The sequence below is a fragment of the Pomacea canaliculata genome, linkage group LG7, assembly GCF_003073045.1.
Source record: "Pomacea canaliculata isolate SZHN2017 linkage group LG7, ASM307304v1, whole genome shotgun sequence".
NCBI lineage: Eukaryota > Metazoa > Mollusca > Gastropoda > Architaenioglossa > Ampullariidae > Pomacea > Pomacea canaliculata.
In genome coordinates, this window is record NC_037596.1 from 24484776 (window position 1) to 24503096 (window position 18321).

At 35.7% G+C, this 18321-nt stretch overlaps 2 protein-coding genes across 2 annotated transcripts; both read left to right on the forward strand.

Moving 5' to 3' along the window:
• Window positions 1–776: 776 nt before the first annotated feature.
• Window positions 777–11504, forward strand: LOC112569115 (mucin-5AC-like). Its single transcript, XM_025246797.1, has 12 exons — window positions 777–989; window positions 2066–4222; window positions 4486–4614; window positions 4789–4908; window positions 5094–5213; window positions 5473–5766; window positions 6201–6335; window positions 6453–6590; window positions 7071–8231; window positions 8534–8706; window positions 9010–9057; window positions 9466–11504. Exons 1-10 carry the CDS (start codon window positions 920–922, stop codon window positions 8620–8622), a joined length of 4413 nt encoding a protein of 1470 aa, XP_025102582.1. The 5' UTR covers window positions 777–919; the 3' UTR covers window positions 8623–8706; window positions 9010–9057; window positions 9466–11504.
• A 1302-nt stretch (window positions 11505–12806) lies between these two features.
• Window positions 12807–17494, forward strand: LOC112568255. Its single transcript, XM_025245456.1, has 8 exons — window positions 12807–13004; window positions 13299–13598; window positions 13785–13910; window positions 14376–14507; window positions 14991–15125; window positions 15394–15525; window positions 15802–15932; window positions 16295–17494. The coding sequence occupies exons 2-7, from the start codon at window positions 13460–13462 to the stop codon at window positions 15849–15851; spliced, it is 714 nt and encodes a 237-aa protein (XP_025101241.1). The 5' UTR covers window positions 12807–13004; window positions 13299–13459; the 3' UTR covers window positions 15852–15932; window positions 16295–17494.
• The last annotated feature ends 827 nt before the right edge of the window (window positions 17495–18321 follow it).

The window sequence follows — 18321 nt, forward strand, 5'->3', positions numbered from 1 at the left end:
AACTGTTGATGCCTGTGTTTCGTGTGTGCCCTGTGCCCTGTGCCAACTTACGATTGCTAGGGTTATCACAGCCACAAGTCCTGCCCTACATTTCAATTGTTATAAATGTGTTAAGCGTTAGACTGATCCTTTTCGTGTCAAAGCCTGTCTGGATCGGTGCTTATCGATAGAAATAAAAACATTTCAAGAGTTTATTTTAACATCAGTTGGATTTCACAAAGACAGTGAAAATCGTGAAATAAGCTTAGTTTTGGTTCTCCCTCGATATGAGAAGATATTTTCGAAGATGCAACAACACGATTCCTGGAGGGTGGGCTTGTTCGTGATCCTCCAAAGCAGATAAAGCCATCACCTCTAGAACATTTAAAAAAAACTTGTGATTTGTTGTTTCTTTATTTTGTTTTCGCTTAAACCTACCAAATATTTTTTCTGTTTATTTATTTACAAAGAACGTATAAAAGTGAAAAAGAAAGGAGAACAAAAAAGCAGGAAAAGGTTTAAGAAAGGAAAACAAACAGAAACTAAATTCATGAAAGAATGTACAAACACATTAACATCCGATGCAGTAAACAATAAAAATATCCTGTACGAAATTTTTGTCTTTATCTTTATGATAAACAATGACCAGCTGCACATGAAAAAAAGAAGAGCCCTCGTATACATCAAAAGGCGGCACCCTGATGATAAGATACACATGCAGAGATAACAATGACTAAACGAACAAAAAATGTCTGCGCTGTAACTACCTTTGTGACACACCACAACTACACGTGACTACTGCTGGCGAATGTGAGGGTAGGGCATCAGTTCAGTGCATCTCAGGAGTCCATTGATGCTATGATGGAGTATCACGTCCCACGAGTGAGAGAAACAAGAACAGCAGTGAAACGAACAAAGAGCATCACGTGATCAACCTGCAATGGCTTTGGATAAATTATTCCTGGATGTGATTTTGACAATGACAGTTTTAATCTACAATTCTCATGCACGTAAGAAGTCATGTGTTTTGGTTGTCCTTGTATCTGACTTACGGCTTATCTGTTGCTCTTCTTACGAAATGTACTGGACCTATGTAAAAATGTGCAGGTGCAATTCTTCACATTTATACCTCTTTGTTTTTCTTGTTGTCGTTCCTGAGAATGACTCAATCTTTCCTTCTTGTTTCTGTCACCTCTGTGTCAAATTTCTGCTGTCTGTTTGCCTGTCAGTCTATCTGTCTGTCTGTCACCTGTCTTTCTTTTTTTTACTTACAGCTCTTACCTTCATGACATTATAGATACATTTCTTTGTCGGCTCTTTTATCAAATATTTTTCTCTATTTTCCTAAAAAAAATACTTATGTCGCTTACATCCATTTAGAGAAATAAAAGCAAATGAATATCTAAGGAATATCTACAGTTACAATTTATTTCTCAGACAGGCTGTCGGCCTCAGGCAGTTTTAAATCAGTGTATGACAACAGATGCACACGAAAATTGAGATAAGCAAGCACAAAATATCTTTCATGTCGACGATAAAAAAGAGGTGAAGGTCCTTTCAAAATTATGCTAGAAACAAAGCAAACTGAAAGTTGCAGATATTACCTTCTCTTTCCACTATTTTTGTCTAAACAGAGACCTTCGCTGTTATGATTAGAGAATTTTACCGATTGAAATAAAACAATATGACAGTAATTACAAATATAAAACAATAACTAAACCATGTATTGAATTATTGGAATATATGTATTACAATACACATACAAATAATATGCATACTATATTATCTTACAATAATATTTCATTATCATAGCGATGTCTCACTTTTTAATACATGATAACAGCGGAATACGAGTGTGTAAAAGGGGAATAACCTATGTCTTGACCACGTATTACTTGTTACGTCCCTTGTTTTCTTCGTATGCTACCTGGCATTTCTCTTTACTAATTATTTTATTTGATTCCGCTCGGAGTTTCTACAAATCCTACTGATAAATAAAATTTGAGCACTCCATTTCGAAACAAATAATTCCGCAACATAAATGGTGTTCTTATAATATGACACATGAAATTGTAATTTTTTGCAGGAAGTGCAACTACCGAGACGGTTAATTCACTGAAGCAATTAACAGTAGCAGAAATATTAACCACTAATCCATTTGTCCATAATTTGGCAACAGTGGAGACACTGACTGGTAGACTATCGCATAAAAGTGAACGAAACTTAATCACAACGGAAGCTCTAATAACAAAATCGCTGAACCAGAGACTGAAGTTCTTAGATAATCAATTAACAACAGTGGAAGCGAAGAATATCGAGACAACGACAACGAAGAGTGGAGATATTGAAACACCAATCGAAAACTCAAGTAATAGTGAAACAACAATTGATGTCGCACTTACAGTAAAGAACAATGAGCAAACATCAGTAAAGACAGGTGGGGTACTATCAGTAAAGACAGATGCACCAACATCAGTAAAAACAGATGGGCCAACACCAGTAAAGACTGATACACCAACATCAGTAAAGAACAATGACCCAACATCAGTAAAGACAGATGCACCAACACCAGTAAAGAGAGGTGGGCCAACAACAGTCAAGGCAGGTGGGCTAACATCAGTAAAGACACTAGGACCAACATCAACAAAGACAGATGCACCAACATCAGTAAAGACAGATGCACCAACATCAACAAAGACAGATGCACCAACATCATTAAAGAACAATGAGCCCACATCAACAAAGACAGATACACCAACATCAGTAAAGATTGGTGTGCCAACAACAGTCAAGACAGGTGGGCTAACATCAGTAAAGACACTAGGACCAACATCAACAAAGACAGATGCACCAACATCAGTAAAGACAGATGCACCAACATCAGTAAAGACAGGTGGGCTAACATCAGTAAAGACACTAGGACCAACATCAATAAAGACAGATGCACCAACATCATTAAAGTACAATGAGCCCACATCAACAAAGACAGATGCACCAACATCAGTAAAGACAGGTGGGCTAACATCAGTAAAGACACTAGGACCAACATCAACAAAGACAGATGCACCAACATCAGTAAAGACAGATGCACCAACATCAACAAAGACAGATGCACCAACATCAGTAAAGACAGATGCACCAACATCAATAAAGACAGATGCACCAACATCATTAAAGTACAATGAGCCCACATCAACAAAGACAGATGCACCAACATCAGTAAAGACAGATGCACCAACATCAACAAAGACAGATGCACCAACATCAGTAAAGACAGATGCACCAACATCAATAAAGACAGATGCACCAACATCATTAAAGTACAATGAGCCCACATCAACAAAGACAGATGCACCAACATCAGTAAAGACAGGTGGGCTAACATCAGTAAAGACACTAGGACCAACAGCAACAAAGACAGATGCACCAACATCAGTAAAGACAGGCGGGCTGACATCCGTAAAGACACTAGGACCAACATCAACAAAGACAGATGCACCAACATCAGTAAAGACAGATGCACCAACATCAGTAAAGACAGGTGGGCTAACATCAGTAAAGACACTAGGACCAACATCAATAAAGACAGATGCACCAACATCATTAAAGTACAATGAGCCCACATCAACAAAGACAGATGCACCAACATCAGTAAAGACAGGTGGGATAACATCAGTAAAGACACCAGGACCAACATCAATAAAGACAGATGCACCAACATCATTAAAGTACAATGAGCCCACATCAATAAAGACAGATGCACTAACATCAGTAAAGACAGGTGGGCAAACATCAGTAAAGACAGATGCACCAACATCAGTAAAGACAGTAGGACCAACATCAACAAAGAGAGATGGGTCAATTTCAGTAAGTCATGAGATTTCTGGATCAGCTTCATTAAATTTGCTGAAAGATAAAACAACAACGAGAAATGACATGAATGTGACATCACAAGCAGTAAACATAGGAAATAGCAAAAGCTCAACGAAACAGGTAGAAATGGAATCCACAACTAATTTATTTCAGAAGGAAACAACAGATCTTCTCGTAACTGATACGACTGAAGCAATCTTTTCGATTGATGAAACAAAGGAATCATATTTATCGGTATACACAACGACAGACAATAAGCAAGACCGCACGACATCGACTCATTTCAATAGACAAACACCTCTGAAGCTAATAACTGCAGAAAAACGAGAAGCAAAGGCTAGCACTGAAGGACCTGTGACTGTTCCACATGGTAAGTACTGGTTATTACAAATAAATCTGTTTATTCTCCCTAATTTTTACTAAAACCTTTAAAGCCTTTATCATTAGATAATAGCATCAAAGAAACCAGACTCTATTCTCAATGCACGATTTTTTACATGTCCTTGATTTTTCACTTTAGTTCTTGAAAAAAAAATAATATGGAATAAATATTTTTCTTTAAACGAGCATTATACTGATGTTAAATACTTGTTCATACTTCCAATGATAATTTCTTTTGGATTGATAACCAAGGGCTATCATCAATGACTCATGAGACGATCTTGGCACTGAATAGTGAGGCTTCCCACGTGCCGTCTACCACACAACCAACGGCTGCCATTTCTTCCTCACACGCGGTCTTCTTCTCCTCCAGCTCAGCAAGTTAGTCAGACGTTGAAGACGAAGAAGAGTGAAAGAAATTTCTCATTTTTTGCGCATTTTTCTCTGCTGTTTCTCTCTGTCTTTATCATTTTTGTCTCTCTTGCAGCAAGAATGTGCACTGAGGCAACTCCAAATCATGAGCTGTGTGTTTAGTTGCTTGTCTACTATCTGCAGGTGAGAAACGTGTACCTTCAATAACAACACAGTCAGGATATCTTCAGTCTTCTAAAGCTACACAAAGCACAGTTGGGCTGACATCATCGGCCTTATCCGCCAGCATGTCTACAAGTACAGGTTCTGAGAAACTCATATATTTTTGTTAGACAGGAAAATGTTTATAGGTTTTACATAAAAAACCTTGTATATCTGTTACTTTCTGATCTATGAAAATGATTATTATTTTACAACGGGTATGCATTATAAAATGTAAAAGCTAATGTATTACAAAATATGTACTTATCTTTTCATTGCTCTAACAGGTAAAATTAATGACAAGACGATAAAAGCAAACTACTCAGAGAATGATAATACAACGATAACAACTTTTAGTACTAGACCAACGGGACCCAGTTCAACAAAGCGTGTTGTCAGCATCACAGGTAAATAAAACAATAAAAGAAAAGTGGATAAATAACAGTACCAATGAAAACGAATAAAATTACCACACAATTTTTCTAGATGTAATAATTTTTATTCATTTCAGCACAAATTTGTTTCTGACTTCATGTCTGAAAACAATTTTGCTCAATAGACTATTCGGTTACAAAATAAAAATACTACAAAAAGATGAATAATTGGACTGCTTACATGCGCTTCTAGCGATAATCCTTTTTCTTCTAATTATTTATCTGTTTCTAGAATGCGAACAAGATATAGCTTCGATCGACAACAATAGAGTGTACACATTCCTTTGTACTGGTCTTCAAACTGGAAATACAGTGAGGTGGTACGAGGTCCACAATGATTTGTCAAATGTGGTGGCGACATGCTTGACTGCACCCGATCCTTGCCTGAACCCTGACCCCTGCTTTAATGCGACGAGAAATGGCACAGTCAGCGAGCTCAGGGTTGCGACTACCTTCTGGGAGAACACAGACGGGAAAATGGAATGCCGGGAAACCATCAACAGTGTAGAAACTCAAGCGAACCTAAGTTAGTACGAAAACAATATTGGTGTGAATGTAGTTGTTATATTGACATTCGTATTGTATAGTTTGTACAAACACTACCTCAATACCTTGAGTTTGAAATACGAACGCACTATTTACATATACCTCAATTGATGATGATGAGTACCACTGGATGTGAGGGTGGATTAATTTCCGAGTGCCGCAGTTAACACTCTATCCACACGAGTGTGCATGTCTGCGTATTCGTGTGTGTGTGTGTGTGTGTGTTCTGCAATGTGCATGCATGTTTGTGCGTGTGCGTTCATGAAGATGCTCTCGATGTTTACTTTCGACAAATGTTTATCATGCCCTTGTATGTATGAAAGCATCTTGAGTCCGGCTAGTAATGCAGATTGGAACTCTATCTTTTTAGAATATAAATTATATTTTTTCATATTAATTTGTTTATTATTGTAGCTGTGACTTTAATTCCACCAAAAGATACGTCTGGTCACCATGGTGGCAGTAAAACTACTGGCTGGTCACCAAATGGAACAACGTTTACGTCACGTGTGATTACAACCACGGCTTATGTCAGTCATCATACACAAGGCAAGAACTACTCTAAGAAATAATTTAAATGTTTCTGCATGTATACAAGGATTCTACACATGCTGAAGTATACTTATTTCGTCCCAGACACTTGATACTTTCTTTATATGATTTTAGATATGACTACTGTGTCATCAACGAGCCTGTCAGACCAGCACAACGGCGAAGAAACAACATTCACATCGAAAAATTCAAGAGCAGATGTGTCAAGTGTTACTACCCCAGTCATGGGTGAGACTAGTGAGCGTACACAGTGTGAGTATCCATTCGTGAAATCAGTTGAATGCTAATGCCATTTGTTATATGAGCGGTATTAGAATGTACAGAGTAGCTAGGATCAACGTTTCAATAAATGTTAATTGCTAGCCAAAAATTAACAAATGTAAACAATAAAATATTGCTTCAGGTCAGTCAAATTAAGTCTTGTGTTTTTTATGTCAATTTAGTTCTACTTTTTCAAACTAAAACGATACCAGTTGAGACTGTCGCTGAGCAACTGTCATATGTATATTTAAAGGGAGACAATCCAACGCAATGTTTACATAGGTTTTGTCCCATTGAATATCTGAGGAAAAAAAAAACAAAAATAAAGCGATTTGATTGTTAACATTGAAATTTCACTTTATTATTCTCTGTATCAAACATATCATAAACGGATAAAAAGCATGTTAAAAAAGGAGAAAAGACAGATACGGAAATAAAAATGTTTCATAACAGTTTTTATTTTTTTTACAGCAATATCTTTGAGCCACACTCCTTCGGCAGATCGTCAGACGACTGTTGAGACAACTAGGAAAGAAATAACACAGGATCTTTACACAACATCGATTGTGCCAGGGGAAAGAACAACAATGAAATACAGAGAGACAACTCCATCGTCGACAGTTTCCGTTATGAATAGAAATACCACAACATCAAATACATTAGGCTTGGAAGCAACTTCCTCAACAACGAGGAACAGTGAAACAACAGAAAATGATCAACGGAGTGTTGAGACAACAGAAATCAAAACAGAGAATGGAAAATCTACGACATATGCGACAAACAACAGCAAAACAACATGGAAAAGCGAAACAACAGAAATGAGTAGGCCAAACGATGAAAAGACAGATATGTATACAGAGTATGGAAAGTTAACAACATATACGACAAGCAACAGCAAAACAACAGACAGTGAATGGAAAAGTGAATCAACAGAAATGAGAATGCCAAGCGATGAAACAACAAATACGAATAGATGGAGTGAGGATGTGACAACAGAGCACACTGCGACGTGGGATAATGAAAAAGCAAACAGCGAAATAACATCTTCATTGCATCGCCAAAGTTCAAACACAAGTCCACAGACCTCAATATTTGTAATGTCATCGTCTGTCGAAACAAACAGTGAGATGACATCAGCACCACCGACTGGAGTTATAACAGAAACAAAAAGTTTGACATCAGAATATGTGAAAACAACAGAAACTTCTGTAACAAATAATTTAACAACTGCTGCGGATGTACCAAGAGGCCAAAGAACGCCCACATCTCTATTCCAAGGCGAAACAACATTTTCTGATCACTTTAACAGGGAATCAACAGAACATAACGCAGGCAAGGGAGGAACAACAAACACGATGTCAGAAAATGTTGACACAACAACAATAGAATCAATGTTTGACAACACAACAAACAACATGACTAGTGTCAACGAAGGAATTGAATCCACAGCACAAACATCCTTTACCAAAGAAGTCTCGGAACACGGACTTACTGCAAGCAAAACTGTTTCACCATCAGCAAGTATTGGTGACAAGAGCACGGAGTATTTTTCAACTTTAGAAACAAGTTCATCAAGAAATGTTTCTTATGAAAACGTCCTCACCACAGAGAGATACACATTATCAACAGAAAGTAAACACTGTTTATTTATCTTTATTTATGTTTTGTATACTGCTCATTAGTTGTGAACTTAATATCAATAGATTAATCTTTCAATTCTGCTGTTTAATACTTTTCATATTATTTGTCTTTTTGGGTATTACTTCTATTGATGGTCTACTTATCCTCCTAAAATTATACTCCTACATCTTTTTGTTACTTTTCTCGTAATTAATGCTCTTCCCTAGTGAGTGAGTGAAGGAGTGAGTGATGAGTGAGAGAGTAAGTAAGTATACAAAGTGGAAACCTAATAAGGATTTTCATACATTCCCTAGATGTGTCTAGTACCGAGCTCTTCTCTCCCCCACCAGCATGGCATCAGCTCAGAAAAAGGACGATCAGTCATCTGGAGATGTCCTGGTAGCTGCAGTGGCAGGCACTTTTTCAGTTCTGGCTGCTGTTTGTCTCGCCGCTGCCATTTTCTTTGCTTGCTACAAAAGCCAGAAACGTGAGTTGTTTGTGGTTTCTTTTTGTTTTTGTGTGCACGAGGCAGGTGAGCAGCAAACCGTATTCATTCGCAAAACTCCGTATCATTTATGACCTTTTATCTGGAGATAGTAAACAAAAATTATGTCGTACATTTTTTCATCATAAATACGTATATTTTAAATTTATAAAATCTAATGTGATTAACAATAATTAAAGAAGAAAACATTTTCCAACTGCACACTCGTCTTTTGCACGTGATTTAACACAAGTTAAACTTTTTTCTGCACTTTCATTAAAAACCTATGTGATTTAACTTTTTCAGTGACAAACAGAATTATTCCAGAGATCACTAAACGCAGAGATGGGAAAGGTGTGTCTCGAATAATTCTTTGTAGAAAAAAACAGTATTTATTGATAGGTTCTGATGTTTGTGACAATAAAAGGATTACTATACACAGACTAAATTACTAAGATAATATTTATGTTTATACATAATGGGAGAATGTAGCTGTGTTTAGTTCCCTATACTGTTAATAATGTTTACCCAATGTTCCAACAATGCGCTAAAGCCCAAACAAATTTAGTTTAGAAAAAAAAAACTAGAAAATTAAACTGAAAACTTTATCAGTGATCTTATGACACTTAGTCACACAATTGTACTTAACATCAAATTCTCAACTGAAGACTGAAATGTTTCTGCTAATTAAGAAATTGTTGGTCTATAAAAAAATTCCTTGGCTTGTGTTTCTTTTAACTATTCAACTTACCTTTCTTACAGGTGGAGTAGAGAATGGCCTCATGCAGGAGATGATCAACATTGCATCGAGACAAGGACGAGGACTCAACGAACCAAACACGAAAAACACTACAGACTTCACTGTCTTCATGGCTGAGACAAGCTTATCAAGAGAGACACGAAAACCAGCTTCCACATCAGTATCTACAGGAAAAGGTTTTAATGACAAGATATCTGCCTACAGTTTCGTTGATGAGCGAGCGCCTCACTCAAGAAATAATGAACACAGAAACATTAAGTGGAAAGAGGCTGTAAAAAATGTAGTAGATGAGAGCAGTGGTAAGGGTAGACCAGCCCCAAAACTTACTTTGAAAGAGTTGGCTGAATTACATAGAGAAAAACGTCTGGTTAATTCAACACCTAAAGTTGGTGAGAACTGTTAAAGATGGTGATGAAACTACGGGTGTTGGAGGTACCCACCAGCAAGGGCATGAGGTGGAGGTATATGCAGTCGTAAACAAGAAAAAAGATGATGCAGCACTGTTGAAAGAAAAAGAGAACAGAAGTGCTTCTTCATATACAGATATTAGCTCTGAGATGACAGATGCCAATAGAGCGAAGAACTTGAGGGACATCTATGCAATCGTAGACAGGTCGAAGAAACGAGATTCTTTAGAGACAAGAAAAAATGAGTCTGATGAGGAGAGCCAAGCTTTATCAAACCCCAATCTAGACGAAGCAACAAACAGTCATCTTCCAGCTAGCATTGGAGGATAAAGATATAAAGAAAGCCAGCTGGATGTCAACACTAAGATAAACAAGCCAAAAACGAAACAAATGTTGAAAATGAAGGCCATTTCTTCAGAAGATACACCGGAAGATTCAATTCCAAACCCTGACCCAGGAGTGTGTGAGAGTGACCCTGTTCAGGAAACACATTTAAAGGAAGTCATTGACACTAGTCTGTCGTCAGCTGAGGACATCTTTGGGAACTCCATAGAACCTGTTCCCAAACCAAGGCTTAAAAGGCTTCGAGCTAATGTCATCGAAGCTCGACTGGAACAGGAACAGCTTCCATCGAGACGACTGTCAGTGAAAGATTTTCCTGGTGACACGGGGAACCTTTAAAAACATGTTAAAAGCAAGATTGACTTAATGCTTCAAAATTAATTTAAAACTCTTGGTTTTCACACGGCAGTGCACAGACGGCTGTTGAAAATCATTTAATGTATTTTCTTACAATTTCAACTCTCATACTACTCCTGATATTGCGTTGAGACCACGACGATCATCATCGTGTCTTTAAAAGAGAACATTGCGAGTTGCTGTCTTCAGTCATTTAAGATATAGTTATGCCTCTTTTCCCTCTTTCTCTCTCTCTCTGCCAAAACAGTGAACAATACCTTGTTCACCAGGTAAGATAAAAAGGTTAAATCTCTTTAGTGCACTAGTACCTTAACCACCACCAGAGCAGCAACTACGTTTCGCTTTTATCTTGTACATCCTAAGGTGCTTTTAATTCTCTTTCTCCCATCTAAAATTATGTACTCGTTAATAAATTCTCAAAATCAAATTAATGCGATAAAAATTAGAACCACAATTCATTTCTCACATGGGTATTAAATTTTTCGAGACCTCGTAACGATTGAATAAAAGTTTTCTATTTCTTTTTAACGTATTTTTTACTTTTTACAACTCATTTTCTGTACAATTTATAAAATTTCTATTGATAACATTTATTTTGTTTTGACCTTGTATTGTTGTAAGCAGTTCAAGCCATACCAATATTATAAAAAGTGACATTTATTTGTAAAAACAATTTTTGAAACTCATGCTCTCATTTATAATTATATATTTGCACTCTTCAGACTAAAATTGTATAGAATTGAAATCATGTATATGCAACAGTTCATTTATGGTGTGATTTCTGCATTATATATGTAGAACCTAACATTCCCTGCATGTATATATGTATATAAATATAATATAATTATAGACGTGTACAGAGAATTTGCAACTAGTACTGATGGTGAGTGTGCGAGACTGCGTATGTATGTTAAAGAAATATATCTTCTTTTTTATTAATGGAGTTGCATTTTTCTGTATTCAATGATGATTGTGTCAGTGTGTGCGAACCACCTTTTGTTGTTGCTCTAAATTATCGTTTACACATATTACAATTGCCTTTATTATTTTTTCTTACACTACTGACGATCATGGCCATGGTGGCGCTGTTCTTTATTTATTTTCTACCAAAGCATGTTTACTTTGAATCTTTCTTCGAAAACTCTCAAGTGAAGCCTTCGGCATTCCCAACATACGCAGGTGTTGATCAGTTAGAAATGTTTATAATAATTTTTTTTTTAATTTTCCTAGTGTCGATGGGAGGTGTAGCATTATTAGTCCCTGAATTTAACATCCTGGTAAGATCATTTCCCAAAAACACTCGCCAGCCCCCTGATGAGTGGTATCGCCAGTGTTTCATAAGAATTCTGAGGTTCATGGTTCAAGTACGGCGAAAGCCGCGCGGGCGGGAGTAACATTGTAATGTCGAGTGTTTGTGGGAGACTGTTTCTTTCCTCTTTCTTTCTCTCTTTGTCCTTCGAGTGTTTCACGCCTACTCAAGCTTTTCCTCACAGTCTTTCCCGCAATGATTGACACATCCCGCTTAATTTCCTTCTGTTTGCGCAACAGCCTGGCCTTGCTCTGTGTTTAGCACTGAAATGATTGCTACACATTTTCTTTTCTTATATTACTTCTTATATTATTTAGCTGACAAAAAGAAAAAACAACGGAAAACGTAATGGTTAACAAATTATTTAAGTTAATTAACATGAACAGTTGAAAAAAAGACAAAATATAGTTAAATCGATGCTACATATTTCATTACACTAGTAAATACACAAAGTGAGACTTGCCAAAGTAAAGACAAAGAAAAGATAGGGAATGATTTGCTAACAAATGTAACAGAAAACAAACAGCGTAAAAATAGACTACTCAAGGAGCCAGAGCTTAGTAGCGGAGATATTTGCTGATAAAAATCTCACTTGTATCTCTTGGATGGGGGCTACCTCTTTTTTTTTGTAACCTTCTTTCTTTCCATCTCTTGTTCCTCCTATCGCCTCCAGTTCTCCACCGTCCTTTATTATCTCTTTCTCTTACCAAGTGAAGGTGCACTTTTTATGGAAATTTGTCTTCATAAAAATAATTTAAAGTGTCATTAACAGGAAGACTGGCAACATGCCCAGAAGAGTTTTCACACGGATGTAGAACACCCGCAGTTTTTGAAGGTCGCGAAAAAAGAAAGTAGAGAGAAACCCCAGCCATCACGTGACATGATAAAATGATATCCAGGAAGAAAATTGAGTGAATACCCGTTGGATAAAGAAACTGTAATAGAGAAACATGAAGGTTGAGTAATACGGTGTGTGCGTACCGAGCACTCAACAGAAATTTCCACTCAGGAAAACTTTCAAGAAGTGTTTATTCTCGGGGAAACATGAATATACCGGCAATGCAAGGGACTGTTTTGTTTTTTGTTTCCATAGCAACTATGTGTGCCAAGTCAAGTGGAACGACAGGTATCTCTCACACGCTTACTTTCCTCATTTACAAACGCTGTCAAGTGAGCACTTACTTACCGATGACAAACAATGGGAAAAACATATAAACATAGAAGTCTGTATATTTTTACTGGATTCTTTGTATATCTTCAGATAAATACAACTGAAACAACCACTTATCCCATTACAGCAACGTATAAAATTCCTTCTGCAAACGTCTCTCACAACCGCTACTGAAAAAACAAGCAGATACAATAGGCACATTAGAGTATTTTAAACAAAAAAAATAAAACATTTTCTATTTTCTTACAGATTGTTCACATGAGCCCAACCTGGCTTAACAATGGCGTGCATCATTATTTCTGCAATATTGAGAGATACATCAGCTTACTCTTCACTGGATTGTAAAGTCTCCAATCATCAATATACAATCTACAATTGCAACTTGTGATACAGAGAAACAAGGACCTTGCATGAACAGTGATCCCTGCTATCAAGCTACAATGTCCCCGGATGGTGTCAGCGAGTTACGAGTGTACAACTACAATAATGCTGATGTGGAATGCCATGGTTCTAGGGACAGCAATGATCTGTGCAAGTTTACCTTAAGCTGTAAGCATCGCGACATTGTTCTTATATTTTTAATCTGGGAAACCTACTATAGGGTATCTAAGATATTGTTTTATTTTTTTTAAAAAAACATAGGGTTCGATCAACTATTGTAAATAAAACTTATAATTTTGACTTGTAAACTTTCACTAATATTTACCAAGTAATACAATCATTTTGCCTTTTCAGCTCGCAGTTATCAAGAAGCATCATTGCTTTTATCAAGTCGTAGCATGTGCAATCTGCCTGTTAGTACAGCAGTTCCTGATGTCGATAGCACCCTCATCCAGGGTATGTTGAAGTCCACGACTAAAGGTAATAACAAATAATTGTGTATCAAAATGCTTACACAATATTATGGAGAAAAAGTTTCATATACTTTATCAGTTTGATTAGTTGCCGAGTCGATTGAAATGCTTTAAAGAATATGTACAATCAAACATATGGTTTAATCTAGCTGTAATCTACTTTATGAATAAGAAATGAAAGTTTTATGTGAATAATAACTAATTAAATTTGAACTTGGCAAACTAAATCTCAAAAGGAGATACATTACAGAGAAGTAGTCTGGGCACTTCGGTTTTATATTCTTAAAACAAGGGATTTTTAGATTATTACCCATTTATTTGTTTGTCCTTTTAGTCAATGAACATTGCTAATGAACATTTATACATGTAATAAATTCCTATTTGAGTTATCTTGTGTCAAACAATAAGCCTTAATTCTTTTAGCTTGTTGTTTATAACAAAATAATAACTCTGTTTATATTTCATTTTCTAGTTGTCATTGATGAAGATGTCCCCTCTTCGTCTCATACAACTATGAGCGTGAATCAAGCATCAATGACTGCAACTAGAATCATTTCGGACCTTACTTCTGTCCAAAGCATTAGAAATAATTCTACAAGAAAAGGTACTTGAGAGTATTGCAACGATATTGTAATCTTTCCACTTTGTATTTATTGAAAAAACAAGTATTCACTTCTACTGTGTGTTCTACCTTTTACCAAAATAAGCTAAAAATAACAGTAATTTGAGATAAGAAATCTTTAAAACATTAGACAGTAATTAAAATAATATTTATCTATCTCTATATCCATCTGCTGCTTATCTATATTATTATTATTATTATTATTATTATTATTATTATTATTATTATTATTATTATATGTGAAAAAATGTGCTTGTTTTAACTAATGTTTAAGAACTATTCGGTGACAGACGAGTGTTTGAGTACATGAAATTAGTCGTTTATCATGTTTTTTTCGGTTTTTTTATAAAATATAAACGTAAACCAAAAATTTTGTTATTCGTCTCATTTCAAAAGTTGACCATATATTTAAATGATGAAAAATCAATGTTTGTATAGAGAAAGAAAGCGCTTTATTTCTTTCAGACACTGCAGACGTTGCAAGCTCATCAATCTTGTTAACCAATCTGCAATCGACCAATGGGCAGATAATCAGTAATTCGACAACTCAGAAGGACTTTCAAGATTTTGTCAGCACGACCTTATCTCCTCAAAGTAGCAGTAAGTAATATAATGTGTTTTTCTTATTTATGTTTTTCCTGGACAAATCCTTTGTTTTAATTGTTAAATGAAATCTAAGCTTACACTGAATATTATTTAATCTACATTTAATTTATTATATTAGCTGCATTAATAGTAAAGTACATGGTGGTACGTTTTTGCCCCTCCTGAAACTCTTACAAGGTAAAGTATTTTAAATATATGACTAAAAAACCTGTTTTATTTATATTTTTACTAGTTGGTTTATTTATTTATTTGTTCTTTCCAGGTATAAATTACCAACAAAATAAATCTACGTCTCACAATTCCACTAAAGTGACTGATATCATCGCTACTGCATCAGTTATAAATGTTGACCAGACTAGCGTCCAAATCTTGAAAGACAAGTCTACAGAAACAGGTCATTGCAAAAAACTCCAGACTATTATTTGTTTGTGAAACTACTAAATATTTTTACAGTTATATGCAATCCTTGTATTTTACATTTTTTAGACTGGCGACAGATATCATGATAGGATATCGCAAGTAAGTTTGAAAAACTAAAATATAATAGACAACGAGCTTCCTCCAGTTTCTGTTTTTTTATTGGTTGATGTTTCTAATTAAAGGATGTGACTTAACCTTAATGCTTTGTTGTCCTTACGTTGATGAAATTTTTTTTTTTTTCTGTCGACAGTAACAACACAAAGACAACTACCACCATGCATGGTGACCTGCAGTCCATAGCAATCGGTGCTACAGCAGCTTTTGTAGCCACTGTGTGTGTCACGGGCATGGTCCTCATCAGTCTCTACAGGCGAAGTAGGAGTAGGTAACATTTTCTACTTGCGGTGCAGCTTTTTGTTTCAATAAAAACAAACTTACATGGCGCAAAAAAACTGTAGTATCCTGGACTAGGATTGCCATCGTCGCCATTATCATCATCATCATCATCATCATCATCATCATCATCATCATCAGCAGCAGCAGCAGCAGCAGCAGCAGCAGCAGCAGCAGCACCACCACCACCACATAACCAAATAATATCATGCGGGTAACATGCAACTACTTGTACAATCTAAAATACCAACGGGATTTTCAAACTTCTATTTTCAAACCTTTGCTCTTTGTAAAGATAATGAGTGTTTTACAAACCCGGGATGACATAAAAGTTATTTTTCTTTCACCAGAAAGCTGCCTCATACTAACATCCTAAAAGGGAGACAAGACAAGACTACCAAACACGTTGGCGAAGCAGATGGTTGGCGAGGGACTTTCTCCACAAGCACGTGCGTGTGTCTCAGTGAAATAGAATTCCCCACATCTTTGGCCACGGACAATTCCTGCCTGACAAACAAAAAGTCCCACCAATGATTTCGTGGAGATGTTCAACCCTGTTTACTCCTCAAGTAGCTTGACCTCCGAGATGCGCTCAGAAACAGTACGGTTTAACCCTTAGCCACATCATGGAAACTGCTGTAACCGGTCGAGAAAGGTTTTGTTAACCACCCTACTTACATCGTAAGAAAAACCTAAAAAAAATTCCAACAAGTATCTCTTTTTGGCTGGCTGTCCATTCTTTACAAAACATTTGGGATCCTGTGAATAAAAAGTGAGAACATTTAAAGCCACCCTTAAAAAAGAAAATTGCTGCAATATATTACAAAAAGTATCTGCTAATAAGGCTTTTTTGTAGTTAGGTACCTTTGTGACTTGTTCTAGATGGCGCTAGCTCAGTGCATATGGCGGATGCACTTTATTTTATAATAATTGGGTACACTTTCGTGAAAAATAAGACTTTCCAGCTCTAGCTGAAAACTTTTTTTCACTTTGAAGCGAAGTTTTCTTTTTTCTTAGTTTGAGGTCTTTAAAGTTTACAATAAAGGTCCGCCCTACTAAGTTTTTTTTTTTTATCATGAGTCACTATTGATAAAATTAGCATACATTTTGCAAATATTTTTAAATGATTCTTGTTTGTTTTTTCAGATGTAAAACCTTGACCTTAATAGTTGCTCAAAAATGTAACATATATCACATTAAATTTAGTAAATTCCTTTCATCTGCAATACTTTTTAAGTTTATTGAACATATGTCATTTGCATTTTTAAAAAAAGTGTCCGTCCCTTTTAAAATTCCACGTGGTAAAAATATATGAAAGTTTGAGATTAATTTTTTTTGGTCTACAATCATAAATAAGGGGTTGACTTGTCATAGGGTTATGATTCCGTCACATTTTTATCACGTTTGCCTTCTTCGTCGATTTCCATTTCTATAAATCGTAGTTGAACAGATTTAAGATAACGAATACAGATATGCAAGTAATGTAAGAAGTTTTATTTTCCTATCGGAAATTTCAAGTGCACATATCGCAAAATGTTCTTGCTCGTGACAATCATATTATTATCAAAAAGTGAGATTCTTTTGTCTGCTCATACTTATGTCAGTAAAGGTACACTAAAAGCTACAAATTTTGAACTAAACTCATATTCACATTTGTTTGTTTGGGGGAAATTTTTTTATGATATTACTATTTTATTATGCTTTTAAAACCAGTTTTCTATTAAAAACAAGGACGTAATTTTTTTTTAAACACCTTTTTTCGATATTTTTGTTTACTAGTAGGAAACGATATTTTAGCTCTTAGTATGCCTATATAATTAGCACAAGAAACTGATTATTTCTGCTTTCATATCGATATTTAATACAAACGATCAGAATATTTGAATTTGATTCGCTTTACTATGTCGTAAATATTTGTGCGCATTTTTACACCTTTTCTGTAAGTTTTTACTTGTGTTATTATATAGTCTGTAATATTTTATACAATTGTGTGAGCTTTTTATCATTTTTTCAAACTATTATATTTGTTTTGTGGCGCTTTGTATATCATCCGCAATTTTTTACCTGGTAAGTTGTTAAGGGGGTTGATTAAAAACTGTTCGTCGGTCGACTGCTATTACCAAACACAATTAGCTTACCAGTAACTAAGTTTATTAATCAAGGGTAACATCATCTATTAGCCAAATCAGTTTCCAAAGCAAAATGCGAATGCATGACAAGCCGCAGTTTTTTTTCAAATAGAGTTGTAAACTGATATGTGTGATTAGTCTATGAACTGCAATATTGTAAGATGTGTTCAAAGTTGTTGTATTATGTAAAAATGTGTGAAATAAAGCTTGAAAGCCAAACACCAGACTACATTTACTTGCATGGATAA

Excerpts from the sequence above, each read along its gene's own strand:
- LOC112569115 (XM_025246797.1), top strand. The coding sequence starts at position 920 with ATGGCTTTGGATAAATTATTCCTGGATGTGATTTTGACAATGACAGTT. Across the intron at positions 990-2,065 it reads AATCTACAATTCTCATGCAC|GAAGTGCAACTACCGAGACG; the intron begins GTAAGAAGTCAT and ends AATTTTTTGCAG. Across the intron at positions 5,214-5,472 it reads GCGTGTTGTCAGCATCACAG|AATGCGAACAAGATATAGCT; the intron begins GTAAATAAAACA and ends ATCTGTTTCTAG.
- LOC112568255 (XM_025245456.1), top strand. The coding sequence starts at position 13,460 with ATGAACAGTGATCCCTGCTATCAAGCTACAATGTCCCCGGATGGTGTC. Across the intron at positions 13,599-13,784 it reads GTGCAAGTTTACCTTAAGCT|CTCGCAGTTATCAAGAAGCA; the intron begins GTAAGCATCGCG and ends TTGCCTTTTCAG. Across the intron at positions 14,508-14,990 it reads AAATAATTCTACAAGAAAAG|ACACTGCAGACGTTGCAAGC; the intron begins GTACTTGAGAGT and ends TATTTCTTTCAG.